This window comes from Centruroides vittatus, unplaced genomic scaffold, assembly GCF_030686945.1.
Source record: "Centruroides vittatus isolate TY-2023 unplaced genomic scaffold, ASM3068694v2 contig_7, whole genome shotgun sequence".
NCBI classification, from domain to species: domain Eukaryota; kingdom Metazoa; phylum Arthropoda; class Arachnida; order Scorpiones; family Buthidae; genus Centruroides; species Centruroides vittatus.
In genome coordinates, this window is record NW_027122442.1 from 2,948,671 (window position 1) to 2,966,494 (window position 17,824).

The window sequence follows — 17,824 nt, forward strand, 5'->3', positions numbered from 1 at the left end:
ATAAGTCATCTTAGAACCAATAAAGGCGTCAAAAAGTTTAAAGATACTATTTATAGAACTTAGCTTCATTCGTTTTTGTAGAGTAAGCATATAGCCTGTCTTATTCTGTATGTCTTTGGCTATTAAATCGAAATGATGATTATATGCACCCGACGAAGAAAAATGTATTCCTAGATACTTAAAATATGGCACAAAACTGATTTCAGTATTGTTCACAAATATCTTATCAGATTTAAGTAGTCTGCCTCCATTGCGAAAAACCATTCCCTTCGTTTTTTGTAAGTTAACTGTAAGATCATTTCTTTTAGCATAATTAACTAGCAGAGAAAGCTTTCGTTGCAAACCTGTTTTTGAATCTGCTAGCAGAACTACATCATCAGCATACATTAAGCAATGCAGATCAACAGATTCTCCAAGAGCAAATTCCGAAGTTTCAGAAGTAGAAAACAGCTGTGGTAAATCGTTAATAAATAATATAAACAACAGGGGGCTTAAAGGTTCCCCCTGAGGCAACCCACTACCAGAAATGACACCTTTAGTATTTGCCAGATTGCCTCTCACATGATATCTTGTGTTACAAAATAAATTTTTTAGTAGCTTAATGAACGGAGTTGAAACTCCTAAAAAATGTAACTTTTTCCATAAAATATTTAAATTGATTCTATCGAAAGCCTTTTCCAAATCCACAAATATCGAATAGATTTTACGTCTTTTTCTTGACAAAACATACTGTATTAAACCATTAAGTATAAAGATGTTGTACATAGTCCCTCTTCCTTTAACGAATGCTCCTTGAAACTGGGAGATAACATTAAATTCTGTAATCCATTGATTCAACCGATCTGCCAAAATTCCGGTAAACAACTTTCTAAAGGTATTTAACAACGCTATTGGACGATAGTTTTGAGGATTTAGTTTGTCTCCTTTCTTGTAAATCATTTGCAACAACACATTTTTCCACTGCTCGGGAAATTTTAATGTTTCCTTAATCTTGTTAAAAAGTTTAAGTAATTCTAAATACATTTCCTCAGGTAGGTGCACAATAAATTCATTTTTTATACCATCCATACCAGGAGCTGATTTTCTTTTTAGTTTATGAATTGAAGTTTTTAACTCAGAGAGTGAAATTGGATCATCTAAAATAGGAGAGAAATTATCATGGTCAAAATCAAGAATTGAATCAGAATTTGGGTGACAAAAGTTATATTCTAAAAAACGTTCCCAGTCGTAAAGAGGAATTTGATTATCGGGTTTCTTTCTCCTGTTAAATCTATTAACAATAGACCAAAACTGTACAGAAGATCGCGCAGACTGCAACTGTCTACTAATATTTGACCAAAAGTTCTTCTTTTTAGTCTTACATAAAGAACGAAAGATTGCTCTAGAATCACAGTATTTTATTAGATCTTCATTACTACGGGACATTCGAAACCTCCTCAGCGTCTTGTTCTTCATTTTCTTCGCTGTTCTACAGTCTCTGTCAAACCAAACTGAAGACGGTAATTTTTTCGTTCCCAGGTATGTTATCATTCTACATTGTTCAGCTGATGACTTGATCAAATCCAGAATAGCAGAATAACTGTCCTCTATTTCATCACTTAAGACAATACTTACATATCTGGCCAAAACTGTTTCAGAATATAAACTGGATTTGTCTTCTTTCCAGATTAGTCCTTTTTCCTTGTCAATCAAGTTAGATTTTCTACTCTCGTCAGTATCTATCAGGATTTCAGAAATGACCAAATGATGGTCAGACATATAATCTTCAGAAATAAAAAATTTATTCAATTTCTCTACCAGACTCTCGCTCAGGATCACTAAATCAATTACTGAAGCACCCAGTTTGGAAGTATAAGTAAAGTCTGCTGGTGATTCAGAAGGATATCGACCATTTATTATGTATAAATTATAAGTTTTCACTAGTTCAATAAGTAAGTTTCCTCTTTTATTGCAAATTTTATCATTTGATAGTCGGATGTTTGAAATCGCATCCCCATGATAAATAGTGTCCATACTCAAGCCAATTCGTGCATTAAAATCACCCATCAGCAGAAGATCATAATCTGAAGTATAATCAGAAATCAAATCCTCCAATTTTGCAATTAAAGTTTCAAAGATAGGAATATGAAGATATGCTAATATAACCATCATCTCTCGTAGCCCTTTATATTTCTTCCGGTTAAATTTCACTCTAACAACCATTATATGTTGCCATGATAGCAGCAAGTTTACTTCCCCCAGGTCTTCATTTATACCTAGAAGCAACCCGCCGGAAGGTCTACCCTTTCCTAAACTTTTAGTAGCCATTACCTCAAAAACTTTTAATCTACAGTTAAGGCTTTTAAATCTCGAACACAGTGGAGCTGTAGACCAAGTCTCGGTTAATCCAAAAATATCAGTTTCAGAAATATGTTTAACAAAATCACTATTACTTAGATTAGTCAGGAGGGTACCCTGAGAATTCCATGTTGAAACTTTCAATCCAACTGTACACTTGCTCGGATCGGAGAATGAAGATTTTGAGAATTTGCCATTCGATTTTCCACTAAAAAATCAAGTTTCAATAATTCTCCTCTATCTAGGTCGTAAGTATATCTTTCATCGCCAACCTGCAAAACATCAGCCATCAGTCGAACTCTCCTGCCTTGCAGCTTATAATCGTGTAGAAAAGGCAGAAGCTTTTTCCGTCTCAGTCTTGAACGCCAACATAAATCATCAAATATTTGTATATTCTTCAATGCATCATGCGCCTTTATCTTTCTAACGTTACCAAAAATTAATTTCTTGTCTGCAAATGACTGCAATTCCACCAATACAGTATCTGATCGGTTAAATTTCACTATCTTAACTGTTGGAATTGACCTTGATTCACCTATCAATTTAGAAAACAGGTTTTGCACTTTCCTATTCAAATCGGAACTGTCATCTGTTAAACCTTTAATCAAAATATTTTTCTTTCTCATTTCATTCGACACCTTGTCTATAGAATGCAAGATCAAACTGTTTTTTTGCTGCATGTCATCTTTAAGTTTAAAAATTCCCTCTAATTTAACCTCCAACTGAGTTAATCGTTGGTCGTGTTCATTATGCAAATTAACCAACCAGTCGATCCTCGTAACAACTTCATTTAGAGTCGAAAAAAGCTTATCAAATCGGTCGTCCAAATATGAAATAATCTCCCTAGGAATGGACTTACTTGAATCTATCTTTGAAGAGAAAAAATCCTCCAGTTTCGCCGACTTCAAGGAAGGTTCGCTCGGAGAACGACGTCGCTTTACAGCAGATATCGGTGACTGGATCTGTGAATGCGGCGGAGTACGATCAACCGGACCAGGATTTAATTCAATACCACTTAATATTAACAGCAACATAAACACCATAATCCAAAATTCGATATTTTCCATAATTTTAAAATTCCAAGTAAGCTCACAAAAAAGTTCACCAACACTCTTTGCAGCAAGCAGCGCCCCCCGTATTTTTATATATTTGATACTTTAAATGGAGACTGTTTTACTATATTTTAATAGTATAATGCCACTGTAATTAAAATATACCTGTCTAAAATGCTCTACATCTAATGTCAACAGAGGCAACGAAACAAAATACAGTAGTGTTATCCAAAACAAAATCCAATACAGTAGTGTTATGGGACACTTTTGAATAACCAATAACACACTTAGTAGGGAAAAAATAAAAAAGAGATATCTTAAAGTAAGATTTAATTATATGTAGATGTTATTTATGGTTGGATTTGAGTATCTATCACTTAGTCATTCATATTCATGTGATTCATAAAAAGTGTGAGATGATGCTTAAAATAGATTAATAGTAAGCAATAAATTTATTATAATTGTTCTATTTCAATATTATTAAAAAATAGGTTTAATATTCTTAGTTTCTTTATGCTACTTACCATTTTTCTAAATTATAAAAAATTTATTTTACTTTTTATCTATAAAATGTCAATTAACAGTTTATGTAACTAATGATACATTATTACTTAAGTTTACGTGATATTATAGAAGGCATCAAATATAGATAATTAAAATTCATTGTTTTATTTTTAATAAGTAGGCCGAAATAAAATAATTATTTCTAAAATATTTGAAAAATTAATTATCAGTTTCTCGGCAGAAGGAATACATATAGTCTCGCAGTCAGGAATAAATTATTTGGAGGCTTGAAGGGCAAGCTGAAAAAATTTTCACTGATATTTTTTCTCTTTTCTAGCCTGTCAGCTAAAGTCTAAGTATAAAAAAAGTAACAATAGACTAAGTTTACATGATGAGAGCCCCCTTCAGCTTAGTATTTCTGCACTAAGCTGAGGGGGGCTTAGCTATCTGATATCTGTGGCTCTCAATATATATATTTCTAATTATTAATTTGTGTAGTTATTTTCTAGAAATAATTTTATAATCATTTTGTTTCATTTAGTCTCATACTATAAAATATAATTTCTTAACTTTTTTGTAGTTCTATACATAAAACAATGAGTAATTTTAACCAAAAGGAAATTTTAGTACAAAAATTTAAAAAAAAATTTTTTTATATTACAGACAAGAATATTAGTAACTCATAGAATTTCAGTTTTGCCTGAAGTTGATACTATCATTGTAATGAATGATGGAGTTATATCTGAATATGGCACTTACAAGGAACTTCTTAACAGACGAGGTGCTTTCTCCCAGTTTCTTCTTCAGTTTCTATCTGAGTCTGTAGAAGAAGTAGATTCATTACCAGATGAGGAAATTCAACTTTTTGAAGCATTAGCACCAACAATAGGAGCACCACCAGAATTGCAAAGGTAAAACTGTGATCTAATAATAAAATTGTTAAATGATATTTTGAAATAAAATTTATCACTTAATACCATTTAGTCCATATATTTGCTTAGCAACTTATCTTCAGTGACTTCTATGAATGACTTCATTGAGATCTATATTTATTTATCACAATTATCTAAGTTTGTTTTAAATGTTTCAGATAGATATTTCCATTCAGAAATTCCCTTAGGACAGATTTTGCATTTAATAAAAGATTCTTTTCTTCCATATACATGATGTAATTATATAATATAACTCAGGATCCAACTTTATACCTTTTAAAGTATAATACTTGGCCAGATATATGCTCGTATATATGAGATATGCTCAGAGAATAACTTCCAATTATGCATACAGTCTGTGGAGGTAGCACGATTTCAGTTCATCAAAACATTATTGTATCTTCTTGCTTCTTCTTTTCTCTACAATTGAAAGCATTTTAATAAGACAGTGATTTCAGCAAGATGAAGAGGTGATAACAGAGGTGATAAGGCTCAGTAAAGAATTAAATTTTGTGAATAAGGGCTTATAAAATAATAAAACAGCTTATGCTACAAAGCATAAGCTGTTTTATTCTCTTGTTCCCTTCAATCAATGAAATCAATTAAATATTAAAGTTTTAAGGACTTTACAAATTTATTTGTGAATAAAAATTTTTTGAGACATTTTATTTCATTAATAGTGAGGTTGAGTCCGAAGTTTTAAATGCAAAAACACGTACGTCAGACGTTCAATGTCGCTTTCCTGTAAGCCTAGAAGTTTGACAATGGCGTTTGGAAAGTCAGTGGAATCATGCTCGACATTTCAAACACCATTGTCAAACTTCTAGGCTTACAGGAAAGCGACGCTGAATGTCCGACGTACAAGTTTTTGCGTTTAAAACTTTGGCCTCAACTTCGCTAATATAATTTGAATAAAAACAGTCCTTAAATCAATTTAAATTATGTATCAGAACATATTTTTATTTGTTGTGTATTGCATCATGGAATGATATAGAATTTGTATGATTCAATTTAAAATGATCTGAATTCTATCTGGAAATAACAAATATATATGTTTAATATATAACAATGCTGATAGCAAATACTTCAAAAGGGTGATGCTTTTTTCAGAATTGTGTTGTTGTAGATTTTAATACTTATAGCAAAGATTCCAAGTTACTCTTTTCCTTCTTATTTATAATATGGTGAAATTACATAGCTATTATTTTCTCTTTTACCATTTTTATAGAACTTATGTTTATACCACAGAAGTATAATCTCTGTTTTATTCCATCTTTTGCTTTTTTATTTCCCATCTACATTGATTTAGAGTTGATGTTCCGGTAGTGTAATTGGCAACATATCTGCACAATTAACAAAGGTTGTGAGTTCTAGTTTTAATCTGGATCAATCTTTTCTTTCAAAATAGTTTAAATTATTAAATTCAATTCAAAAAATTAATATAATTATTAAATTTAATTCAAGATAATGGCTTAATCATTTATTTTTAGTTCAAATTTCCAAATTATGTATTTTCCAGAGAATATTCTAACATGCAACTGGACACAGAATGGGTAATGGGAATTTTGAATTGTTCAGTGGGATCCCCTATTTGTGAAGTAATTAATTGTCTGATTCTGGGTTTTATAAGTATTTCTCTCTTCTTGTTATGTTAAAGTTAAAATATTTACCTAAATTACACAGTGTATGGCAGAATCTGAATAAAAAGGTTTACACGGGTTTTATTGTATGTTTTATTTGCCCCAAGAAAAAAGAGTTATAGAAGGAATGTTGGTAGGATTCACCATTTGTATCAAATTTAAACAATTGATTTTTTTCCATGCAGTTGCAATATTAAATATCATTTAAACTATAGTGCACATTCCCCAACCATGGAGCACTTATCGTATAGTAATTTATATCACATTCAGGTGCAAAGTGCACACTGTGATGTCTATCAATTAAGATTAAATGGTGATTGAAATTAATAAATAATTATACAGATGTAATATTTGTGTTGTTGTCCTTATTTTCTATTCATCTTTTAGAACAGTTTATTAATTGTAGGATTTATCGTTTTGGCCAAAAACAAAACTGATACTTGTGCAGTAGGAAAAAAACCCTTTAAAATAAGGCCTGGTATATCTATATATGTATAAAATTAGTTATCTAAGTTCTAGCTAAACAGTTAATTTGGCTTTATCATTTGATCATTAGAATAATTCAGGCTTGATTGTTTATATAGATTAATCTCCTTTTAATTTGAATAATATAAATTTTATAGACCCCGGAAAATTAATTATGTTTTGTGATGCAACTCACAATGAATAGTTGAATACATGTTCTGGTAGCTAATTAGAATTGATTTAAAGACTGTTTTTTTATTTAAATTATATTAATGATCTTAAGATGATATAAAATATCTCAATAAATCTTTCAATTTCTTAAAACTTTAGTATTTAGTTTCTCTTGTTTATTACAGAATACATTATTAGGTACTAAATTTCTAAGTTTATAAAAGACAGTTTAATTTAGTAATTATTAGTTTTTTATGATAAAAATATATTCTTCATTAATTTATATATTCTTATAATTGCAGACAATTGTCTAGAGTGAGTGGTGCAGAAAGTGAATTATCAGAATCTGGTGATGTAAGAAGGAGGCTTTCCAAACAGTTTAGTGTGTCTGATATAAAACATGACTTTTCAAAATCTGAAAAAGACAAAATAAATATAAGAAAAGAAAAAAAATCAAAATTAACTGATGCTGAAACCATTGAAGTTGGATCTGTGAGTCTTTTTTTAAAAACCTTACCTACATATTATATTGATTATTTGTCAAAATTTTAACATTTTCATTTAAAATTATTAATAGGTGAAATGGAGCGTATATTTTCAGTATTTTAGAACACTTGGATATTGTGGTATTTTTATAACAGTAATATCATACGCTATTTCAAGTTCTTTTAATATTGCTACAAATGTATGGTTAAGTTTGTGGAGCAACGATGCTGCAGATCCCGAAAAAAGATACGATACAAATCTCAGAGATTTACGACTTGGTGTGTATGGTGGTCTTGGAGCATCGGAAAGTAAGCTTTTTAATAATGCAATGAAAATTGCAGGTTTTAGAGATTAAACAAAAATCATAGTAATAATATTGTATTTTAAAATTACATATATTTAATTTAAGTTACATAAAATTTTAATAACAACAAAAATATGATTATACATTTAAGGTTTTATAATTAAGAAAAATTCAAATTTCAGAAATTTTAATTTATTCTTAATTTTTTAGAAATGTTTTCGTTTATTAAATTATTTATAATCTTTTATAAAAGTAATTTATCAATTTAAAAAAACTTTCTCTAAAATAATGAAATAAACTGCTTGTAACTGTATATTTTATAAAACATTTCAATAGTTTTCACTTATAAAAAGCATTCTAAAATTAATTTGAAATTAATATAATTTTTAACACAAAATTCTTTATATTTTAATTAATATTAGTGATCTGGAATTATAATTCATAATACCAAATGTAAAGAAGCAAATGAGTAATAAATAATTAGAAAATATCTCATATTTATTTGAAGTTTGTTTTTTCCAAAGTATCACATTGACAAGAAATATCATGTAATACACACACAAGCGCACATGCATGCAGACCACACATGCACATGAGATCAACACAAAAATAATGAGACTGATGCTTTAAATCTTTTTATTTAGATGATTCAGAAAATAATTTATGATTGTCATCAAAATAGTTCTTTTTGATACAACTACATACAATGCCTTCAGATAATTTTCTGTAAAGCTCATTTCTGTTTTTATGCAATTTTCTGTTGGTCATGGATTTATGCCTCACCGATAGGCTGGCTGCGTGGAGTACCTAAATAGGGATCAGTTTTCCATAGAAAGTTCTCCTGAAACGCATCTCCTTGGCAGATCACCTATGTATTGCTTGCAATATCTCGTCAAACTAAACCAAACCATTTTCTGTATAACTATTTAGGAGGTCCATTTTGATTTTACCTCTTCTGTCCATACAAAATACATTTCTTGGGCACAGACTTGCTCTTTGGGAAGAAGAAAAAGTTTCAGTAAGCAAGATCTAGTGAATATGAAAGCAATAAAATACAGCGATTTGTTTTTATTAGCCAAAAACTGCTTTACAGAAAAAGCAATATGGAATGGCTTGTTATCCTGATGCAAGATTTACTCGTTTCTTTATCATATTGGCCGTTTTCTTCTCACTCACCCGAAGAATTTAGTCAAGATTTTAATATAATAGTGTTGATTGACAGTCTGGCCAACCAGAACCCAGTTAGCTATCAAAGCATCTTGAATGTAGAAGAAAGCAATGACTCGGCAGTCACATTTTTTGTACCTTATTGTGCCTTAAGAAACGTGTTCATGCCAATCAAAAAACAGATATTTGAGATATACAATCTTCACTGCAAATTTCTGTGAATAATTGTAAAGCTTTCTTCGTGAATTTCTTTAATTTGATGAGAAAATTGATGTTAACTCTTTGTTCGGTTTTTGAATCAGACATTTATCACAATGGTATGTCTGTACTAAAACATTCATTTATTGCCACTGACAAGTGAGTAAACCTGCCACATCATTACAGTTCAAGTTCAAATACCATCTGTATATTTTTCCTGTCTCATTATTGAATCAGTCTTATTACTTCTTTGTGCTATTTAAGTTGTTAATAATTTATAACAATATGATTATAGTCAAAATAAAACTTTTAAGTTATATTTTAATGATGATTTAAATATTGGAATGATATAAACTTTTATATTTTCCTTTCTAGCTGTATTTATATTTATTGGTGCATTATCTATGAATCTTGCATGTCTGCGTGCATCTAAACTTCTACACGATGAAATGCTGGTTCGTATATTGCATGCGCCCATGTCCTTCTTCGACACCACTCCCATGGGTCGTGTTTTAAACAGATTTTCTAAAGATGTAGATACAACCGATATAACTATCCGATTTAATATTCGCATGATGCTTGTTCAGGCATTTCGTTCCTTAGTTTCTTTTATCATTATTTGCATGGAAACTGCTTTATTTCTGGTGGTAGTAATACCTATCGGCATAATATATTATTTACTTCAGGTATGGCATGGCAACTTCTGTATTTTAACGAACTAACTTTTTTATAAATAAAGTCTAAAGTGTAAACAATTAGTATTTGGAGATTAAAAGCCGTTTATTATTGTAATTTCAGAAATTTTACATTCCCACATCGCGACAGATGAAGAGACTGGAATCTGTAACACGTTCTCCGATTTATGCGCATTTTTCTGAAACAATAACAGGAAGTTCTTCCATTCGAGCTTATAGAGCCACACAAAAATTTATCGATGAGTCAAATTACCGCGTAGACATTAATCATTCCTGTTATTATCCCAGTCTAGCAGCAAATCGGTAAGATCATTTCTTAATTTTTAAATTAATTTTAACGAAAAATGCCATAAATTTTCAAAATATAAATTACTGCTTTCGTATATAGATGGCTGGCAATAAGATTAGAATTTTTAGGATACTCAATAGTATTTTTTTCTGCGTTATTTGCGGTTCTTACTAAGGATGATTTGAATCCCGGAATTGTTGGATTATCCGTCAGCTACGCTTTAACGGTAAAAACAAATCCTTTTTCCTTTTTTTTTTTCCTAATTATTTTAAAACGTAGCTGTTAATAAAATTTTCCAAATATAGATAACGGCTAATTTAAATATGTTGGTTCGAGCTAGTGCAGATGTAGAAACAAATATAGTTTCGGTGGAACGATGCTTGGAATACACCGGAATTAATACAGAGGTAAACAAATAATAACTTAGATAAATTAAATCTAAATTAAGATAAAAATTAGATTATTACAAATTTTTAGGCTCCTCGTTATAACAAATCAACCAAACCAGATGATTCCTGGCCGAAAAATGGAAATATCAAATTTGAAAATTATGCTACCAGATACAGAGAAGGATTAGATTTAATTCTGAATGATATAACATGCGACTTTTCTGCTGGCGACAAGGTATAAATATTTGTTTTCTATTATTTAGATCGACAATAAACACTTTTAACTGTTACTACTATTTCAATTAAATCTACTACCATTTATCATATTTTTTTCAAATTTTGCATTTCAATTTCATAACGGACATACAGTCGAATGTTATCACGATCATTCAGATTGTTTTATTATTATTATTATTATTATTATTCTATGAATTGTCTCAGATCATTTAAAAGCAGCTATTGTATTTATTTTTTCGTTCAGATTGGTATCGTGGGAAGAACCGGTGCCGGAAAATCATCGCTAACCTTATCTCTCTTTCGAATTATTGAAGCGGCAGCCGGGAAAATCTATGTCGATGACGTCGATATTTCTAAAATTGGGTTGCACTATCTCCGGTCCAAACTTACAATTATTCCTCAGGTAAATAAACGTTCCATGCTTTTGTTATAGGAAGGTGCTCGCGGAGATTTGCTGGCGGCGTTTTATAAATATTACGCGATTTTTTATTATTTTGCTTTGCAAAGGATGTCATTTCATAAAGATTTTTATAACAATGGGAGAGTGATTTTGACTAAATCGTGGTAAATGATAGAACTATTTCTGTCATTTATTACGTAATAAAATATTAGAAGCATAAAATTGCTATATTTTACTTATCATACAGGAAAAAGGCGAATGGACGTAAAATAGGTTCTATTCAGACAGAGCCTAATATATGTACTGTACAGAAAATATAATAAGTCCATTTGCCTTTTTCCTGTATGATAAGTCAATATAGCAATTTTATGCTCGCTGCTCACTTAATACAACCGGCACAAGAAATTTATAAATCAAAAATATAGTGATTTAACATTGTCTTTGGGGGATTCTTTTTATTTTCATTTATTTGTACCATTTCTAGTCTAGATAGTAAAATGAAAATTGGTTAATGAAATAAAGAGAATTAGTAATGTTTTTGAGATAGGTGTAGGTGTCTGCCTGCAAAAGGGAAGCAAAAAATTTGGAGTTTAAAAAGTTTTAAAAAGCTTTGGAATGTTCTTGATGGTATTTAGAATGATTTTTGTTTTGATAATTTTTGGAGAGATTTAATTCTTTCCCCATGAATTCAAGCGCAAAATTGTTGTTACAGTTATAACGAAAATGCTGGAGAACGTTTGGAGGGAAATCTATCATAGCATGGAAATCCGTAGATCTACAGTATATGTAATAAAACTTTTTGAACACTTTCATATTCTGTAAGCAGTTTTATTTTGTCGCCAGTTGAAAGAATAAAGGAGACGGAAACTCGATAATTTAGAATCATCTTGTACAGGAAATAAAGCATATCTTTCAATTGGTGAAATTTGAAAAATACTCTATTTTATGTATTTTTAATTTTCCAAGATGTTTTGAAATGCCTCTCTTCCTCTAAAGCTAAATTACTTGCTCTTTTGCGAAAGAGAAAAGAGCAGTCGATATAAAAACAGATTAATTTTTTCACTGCAACAGCGGCTCTAATTGGTTTGCCACGAATTTCGTAGGGATGTCACAGAATTTCAAATGAGTATCATTTAAAAATTATAACTCTTTGTTTACTTTTTAATATTATTTGCATATTTTTAATGCAAGAGCAGAACCTTAACGTTTAGTTTCGTTTATACTCGCAGGAGCATCTTTGATGAGAATACCCCCAAAAATTGTATGCCACTAGCTCTAAAATATTAGAACCCTTGCGATACACTAATCACAGATGCTTTAACTGTCATTCAAAACCGTAGTTGTTAATGATTATTGATTTACTGTATTTTCGAAAATTTGATAATTTATCGCTCTTGAAGTTTTGGTATTTGCTTAATTATATTTTCAATTTATGTTAGGATCCAGTGTTATTCACTGGAACACTAAGAACAAACTTGGATCCTTTCAATAAATATTCTGACGACGATATCTGGAAGGTTTTGGAACATTCACACTTGAAACACTTCGTCTCGTCTTTGGAAGAGGGACTTCAACACGTCATCACAGAAGGTGGAGAAAACATTAGGTACGGATTATTATAACTGTCTCTCTAATATTTAGAAATAAACTAAATTTTGGCAACATTTCACAGCGTGGGTCAAAGACAGTTGGTGTGTTTGGCCAGGGCCCTATTGAGAAAATCCAAAATTCTTATTTTGGACGAAGCGACAGCGGCTATCGACATGGAGACGGACGAATTAATCCAGTCTACCATTCGCACGGAATTTGCGGATTGTACCGTCGTCACCATAGCTCACAGGCTCAATACCATCATGGACTATGACAGGTCAGTTATTAACATACGTAAAATTGCTTATTTCGAATTGAAAACAAAAAAATCATTTTAATTGTGTTTTTCAGAATTTTGGTGCTGTCCAATGGGAGAATTTTGGAATGGGATTCACCGAAAAATCTTCTGGATAATGAAAACTCGGAATTTTATTCCATGGCAAAAGATGCGTGTTTAATTTAACTGTTCACGCCATGATTTGATTTATTTTTTTCTTTTAAGAGAAAAAAATCAGTTTGTTTCGAAATAAATTTTGTCTTATATTTTTGTAAGATGTTTGATTCGGTGTAATTTTTGAGGTATTTCGCCTTTCGAGTATTAAAATTATGGACTTGATAATGATTAGAAAATAGAGAATGCTTTAATTTTCAAAATCTTTTAATTTATGAAAATACAGTATAGTTACTAGATGAAATTTAAAACATTAAAATTATTAATTTATCATCATAATCGGGACAGTGAGCATGCCAGCGATACTAATTTGAGAACCCGGGGGGGGGGTAAAAGCTGCGTGCTTTGACTCCACTTATCGGCACGGATCGGAGAGATCCGTCACTGCGTCACTGGATGGCGATTTTCCGAGTGGTAGGAAAGAGGGGTGAGTGGGGAAGCCAAGTGTCCAGGTGTCCGTAGTCAGGAAAGAGACAGGTTTTTACGTAACAACACACATTTAATACCTCTAAGCTAAGGATTACACGTATGGCTAAATATGAATATCTAAAACTATACAAAGGTACAACCCGCGCGACAATCTAAAAGTCTATGCGGCGCGTCCCATTCGTTATTAGAGCTACCCGCTAACGTATGGAGAGAGAGAGAGAGCTTACAAATGAAGTTAGTATCTCTGATAATTGATCCAACCTATGCGGGGACGGTGAAATCCTCGCAAATCTAGGAGTTTGTGGAGGCAGGTGGCTGGACGTCGGACCGGAGGTGATCGTGGATGAACTGGTCCTTAGTCTATGGCCATCGATGTCTGTAGACGGCGGTCGACTGCTTCTGTGGACGGCTGCTGTATCGTATGGGCGCTGTCGATGTCTGTCCTCCTGTATGGCGGTTGATGTCTGTTGGAGTCGCCAGTTGATGGCCGCCCGGAGGCCGAGATCGGTCCCCTTTTTATATCCGTTTGGACGGATGTTGACACATATCAGGTGATGGAAGGGGTTAATAATTAATTCAAATAATTAATAATTTCTCCAAGCCCTGGGATTTTCACACTAAATAGTATTCTGTAGGTATGTTTTTGCTATGATTCTAAAATTTTTACTACTATAATTTTTATACTATACTGCCAGGTGGCGATAAATGGAGTGCATTGTGTAGGTATTGTCACAGGACCACCAGTGGCCCAACGGTTTCATTCCCTCAACACTGGGAGTTTGGTCGTGGGTTCGCCCGGGTTTTCTCCACGTCTGTAACGCCTGAATAGGGGCCAGATACCCTAAAATTCCTCCCGGAAGGCATTATTCTCCACATAACGACCATCATAAACGCATACCACTACTATTACGTAACAATTACGTCACACTTTCCCACGGAGCGATATAGCCTAGAACAGTGATTCTCAACCTTTTTTTCGTCACGGTACACTTTTAATAATTTAAAAATTTGGCGGTACACACGGTTACTTCGGTAAGTACCGCAGGACGACCGGTGACGTCATAACAGTGATTTTTAAACGCAGTTTGTTATTTACATCACGTTTTCTAAACGCCTTGGTAACTATCGGCAGTTACCGGTAACACCGGTTACAATTTCTAAACGCGCCCTAGTAAAGTAATACTTGTCTGACGTCGCTTATGTATGGATATTCGCAGTGGTTGAGAATCACTGGCCTAGAAGCTCGTGCCTAACTAGCCGATACAAGACAAGATTAGGTATTGTAATCTCTTTCGTTTAAGGGCATATTACGAGATGAAACGACGATTAAAAATTACAGTATTGGCCATGAAAATTGCTATTTTGGAATTTGTTGGTTTCTTCTCGTGCTAGATATGTTATCATTATAAATGTGATCATAACTTAAATTAAATATGTTATTTCGCATGATTTTTGGTACATGTTTCATAAAGACACAAGTCTTCAGCCAAATTCAACAATGACCAAAATGCGCCAAACAACGCGAAAAAGTCTCGCCCGATCGGAGGCTCTGAACACCAGATCGTTTTAGGTTAAAAGGTTAAGAGCCTAACGATCTACCGACTGAGCTAACCAGTCTACCTGCCTTCCTTCATTCTAACGACTTTCGTTTTCTATCAGTGCAATATTTTGTCCATCCGTCCGTCGAACTCTGTCTTTATCTTCCGATTTTCGGAGCGAATTTCCAAGAAATTAATTGCAATTACCGAAATGTAATAAAAAGAATTGTGGTAAGGTAACGAGAGAAAACCTAGACGCGCCTTCAGTAAAATCAACACATACGTAGTCTGCAGGATAAATCTGCTATTTGCTTTCCCTACATGCAACAACGTTGCAAAATACTCATTCGCAAGTTTCCAATCAAACACGTCTTTATCTTATATCCAGTTAGGCGCGCATTCGTAAGTCTAGATAAAATGCGTTTCTATTCTAGCAATCCACAACCACGATCGGCAAAATTAAAAAAAAAAAAAAAATCACCCGAACAGGGACTCGAACCCTGGACCGTTAGGTTAAAAGCCTAACGCTCTACCGACTGAGCTATCCGGGCTCTCACTTGATGACTCTGCTCCCGGCCTGATAACGTATCTAAGCATCATTGTCGACAAGAATATCTCGCATTAAAAATTTTGTTTTAGCTTACGAATTACCTAATCTGTCTTAAACACATACGTGTCGCAATTGTCTCGGATTTCTCCGACGTCATCACGCATCTAGGCATTGCCGCGTACTTCTACAGACACACCACGACCACTTTGTAGTGCTGTGCGATGATTTCGTGCAATCATTGACGATGGATCAATCAATGGTTACATCTGGCCAGAGTCTAGCTTTTTTTTTTTTTCCTCTGCCTTGTGAACACGAAAAGAATTTTTATATTTAATTCACTCAGAAATAAACGAATTTCTGTTTTCTTAATTCCAAGGATGGTTCTTTATTCTTTGAAAGAAAGAAAGTATCCACTGCGCCTTTTTCAGTTTGAAATGACAAGAAGCCGCATTAGTTGTCTGATCGATCGACAAGTCATTAGTTAATTCGAAAAAGTAAACGTTCGTACTATTGGTGGAAATTTCAATTTGACGAGAGTGAAAGTAAGAGGTAACCGACATCGAGCCAAAATTGGATGCAGTTAAAAGTTTTATGCACCTCATTTAACGTAATCCGTTAAGCTTTAACGTCAGAAGCCACTACGTATCTTAATCACAGCTGTAGTTTATACACCCTGAGAATATTCTATTAGATAAAATTGATAGAAAATATCTTAAGTTTCGTGTTAAAAATCAATGGTATTGTTTCTGAAAGTGTAGGAAGTTTGTTGCTTTATACAGCGTGTTCACAATCATGCACAAAAGAACGCTTTAATCTTTTATGAACTCAAAGTAGTGCTTACTAATTAAAGTTTTGTAATATTTTTTCCTGTTTTCATCTTGTTGGAAAGTTGATTTTCATGCAATATGCTCAACGATCCGCTTGGCCGATCGGTTAGGTTAACTGCCTACCGTTCTTAAACCCGGGATGGAATCCGGACGGATCGAAAAACCACGAGAATTTTTTTGGAGGTGGTGTGACAATACGCAATATTAATTGAATATATTAGATATAAGTTTACTTTTCAGTTTTCTTTCTTCTTTGTTCTTCCTTTTGTTTTTTCGAATTTTCTGTTAACTTTCCTTCTTGTGAGTGGGGTAACCCTTTCCACGAACAACGTTGACAATGGGAAGTGAAGTCCCTGATGCTACTAGAACGATAAGAAGGTTCATTCTTTGGTCGGACTCTCGGTGAAGGTAGACGTGCGAAAGTTACGCTCCTGCTCGTCGTCTAGAAGGACAAAGGGAGACGAAGGTGGCCTACAGAAAGAGAAAGAACCCCGCTAACGTAAACAGAGAGAGAGAGAACGTCCTTTGTATAAGGAGAATCTTCGAAGAGATCCGAAGAATTTCAGCAAGAAACGATTTACAGTGGTTTCCCAGCAGAAGAGCGTCAATACAAACAGAGAATCCGAGTATTTTTTATAACCTCCTCTATCATACAAAATCTTCTTGCTATTCTTCCTTTCCTTTTAGTTTATAATTTAGTTTAAGTTAGTTGCAAGATTACAAGTCCATCTTTTCTTATTTGTCGCGAGCGCGTTCTTTTGTTCTGTATTCGCTCGATCCCTCACCCCAGTTTTGGATATTGTATAACATTAAGAGTTGGTATCTGAAAGAATCCTGTATATTGTTAATCACGTGAAAAAAATAAATTATTGTTGTTATTTATTTATTTATTTATTTTATTTTATTTATTATTATTTTTTTTTGTACTGCCTCTCGTGGACTATTGTACACTCGCGTGACTATCACAGTGGTCAGTCGTGGACAGCGTGGCCTGACAAGGCTCATCATGAGCTTGCTAAAAATGACCTTCTTAGTGCCCGCAGGTGGGAATAATTTTGCTGTTATTCGGCTGACGTAAATTTAGTTGATAATTTCTCAGATAACTTAAAATTTATTTTAACGCATTAATATTTTACAAATCTGGTTAAAACAAATAGTAAAAGAGTGCGCAAT

At 32.8% G+C, this 17,824-nt stretch overlaps 1 protein-coding gene and 1 non-coding gene across 2 annotated transcripts in view; one reads left to right on the top strand and one right to left on the bottom strand.

Moving 5' to 3' along the window:
* LOC136980486 (multidrug resistance-associated protein 1-like) overlaps positions 1 to 13,408 on the top strand; it is a 46,405-nt gene extending 32,997 nt beyond the window's left edge. The window contains exons 17-28 of the mRNA XM_067276610.1: positions 4,557 to 4,804; positions 7,404 to 7,593; positions 7,679 to 7,895; positions 9,632 to 9,942; positions 10,055 to 10,254; positions 10,340 to 10,466; positions 10,546 to 10,647; positions 10,718 to 10,864; positions 11,111 to 11,269; positions 12,706 to 12,872; positions 12,939 to 13,133; positions 13,208 to 13,408. Of these exons, the coding sequence (XP_067132711.1) occupies positions 4,557 to 4,804; positions 7,404 to 7,593; positions 7,679 to 7,895; positions 9,632 to 9,942; positions 10,055 to 10,254; positions 10,340 to 10,466; positions 10,546 to 10,647; positions 10,718 to 10,864; positions 11,111 to 11,269; positions 12,706 to 12,872; positions 12,939 to 13,133; positions 13,208 to 13,319 (2,175 nt within the window). The 3' untranslated portion in view covers positions 13,320 to 13,408. The remainder of the gene's footprint in view (positions 1 to 4,556; positions 4,805 to 7,403; positions 7,594 to 7,678; positions 7,896 to 9,631; positions 9,943 to 10,054; positions 10,255 to 10,339; positions 10,467 to 10,545; positions 10,648 to 10,717; positions 10,865 to 11,110; positions 11,270 to 12,705; positions 12,873 to 12,938; positions 13,134 to 13,207) is intronic.
* A 2,344-nt stretch (positions 13,409 to 15,752) lies between these two features.
* On the bottom strand, positions 15,753 to 15,825 carry TRNAK-UUU (transfer RNA lysine (anticodon UUU)). Its single transcript has one exon. It is a non-coding gene; the product is annotated as a tRNA-Lys (tRNA).
* Positions 15,826 to 17,824: the final 1,999 nt, after the last annotated feature.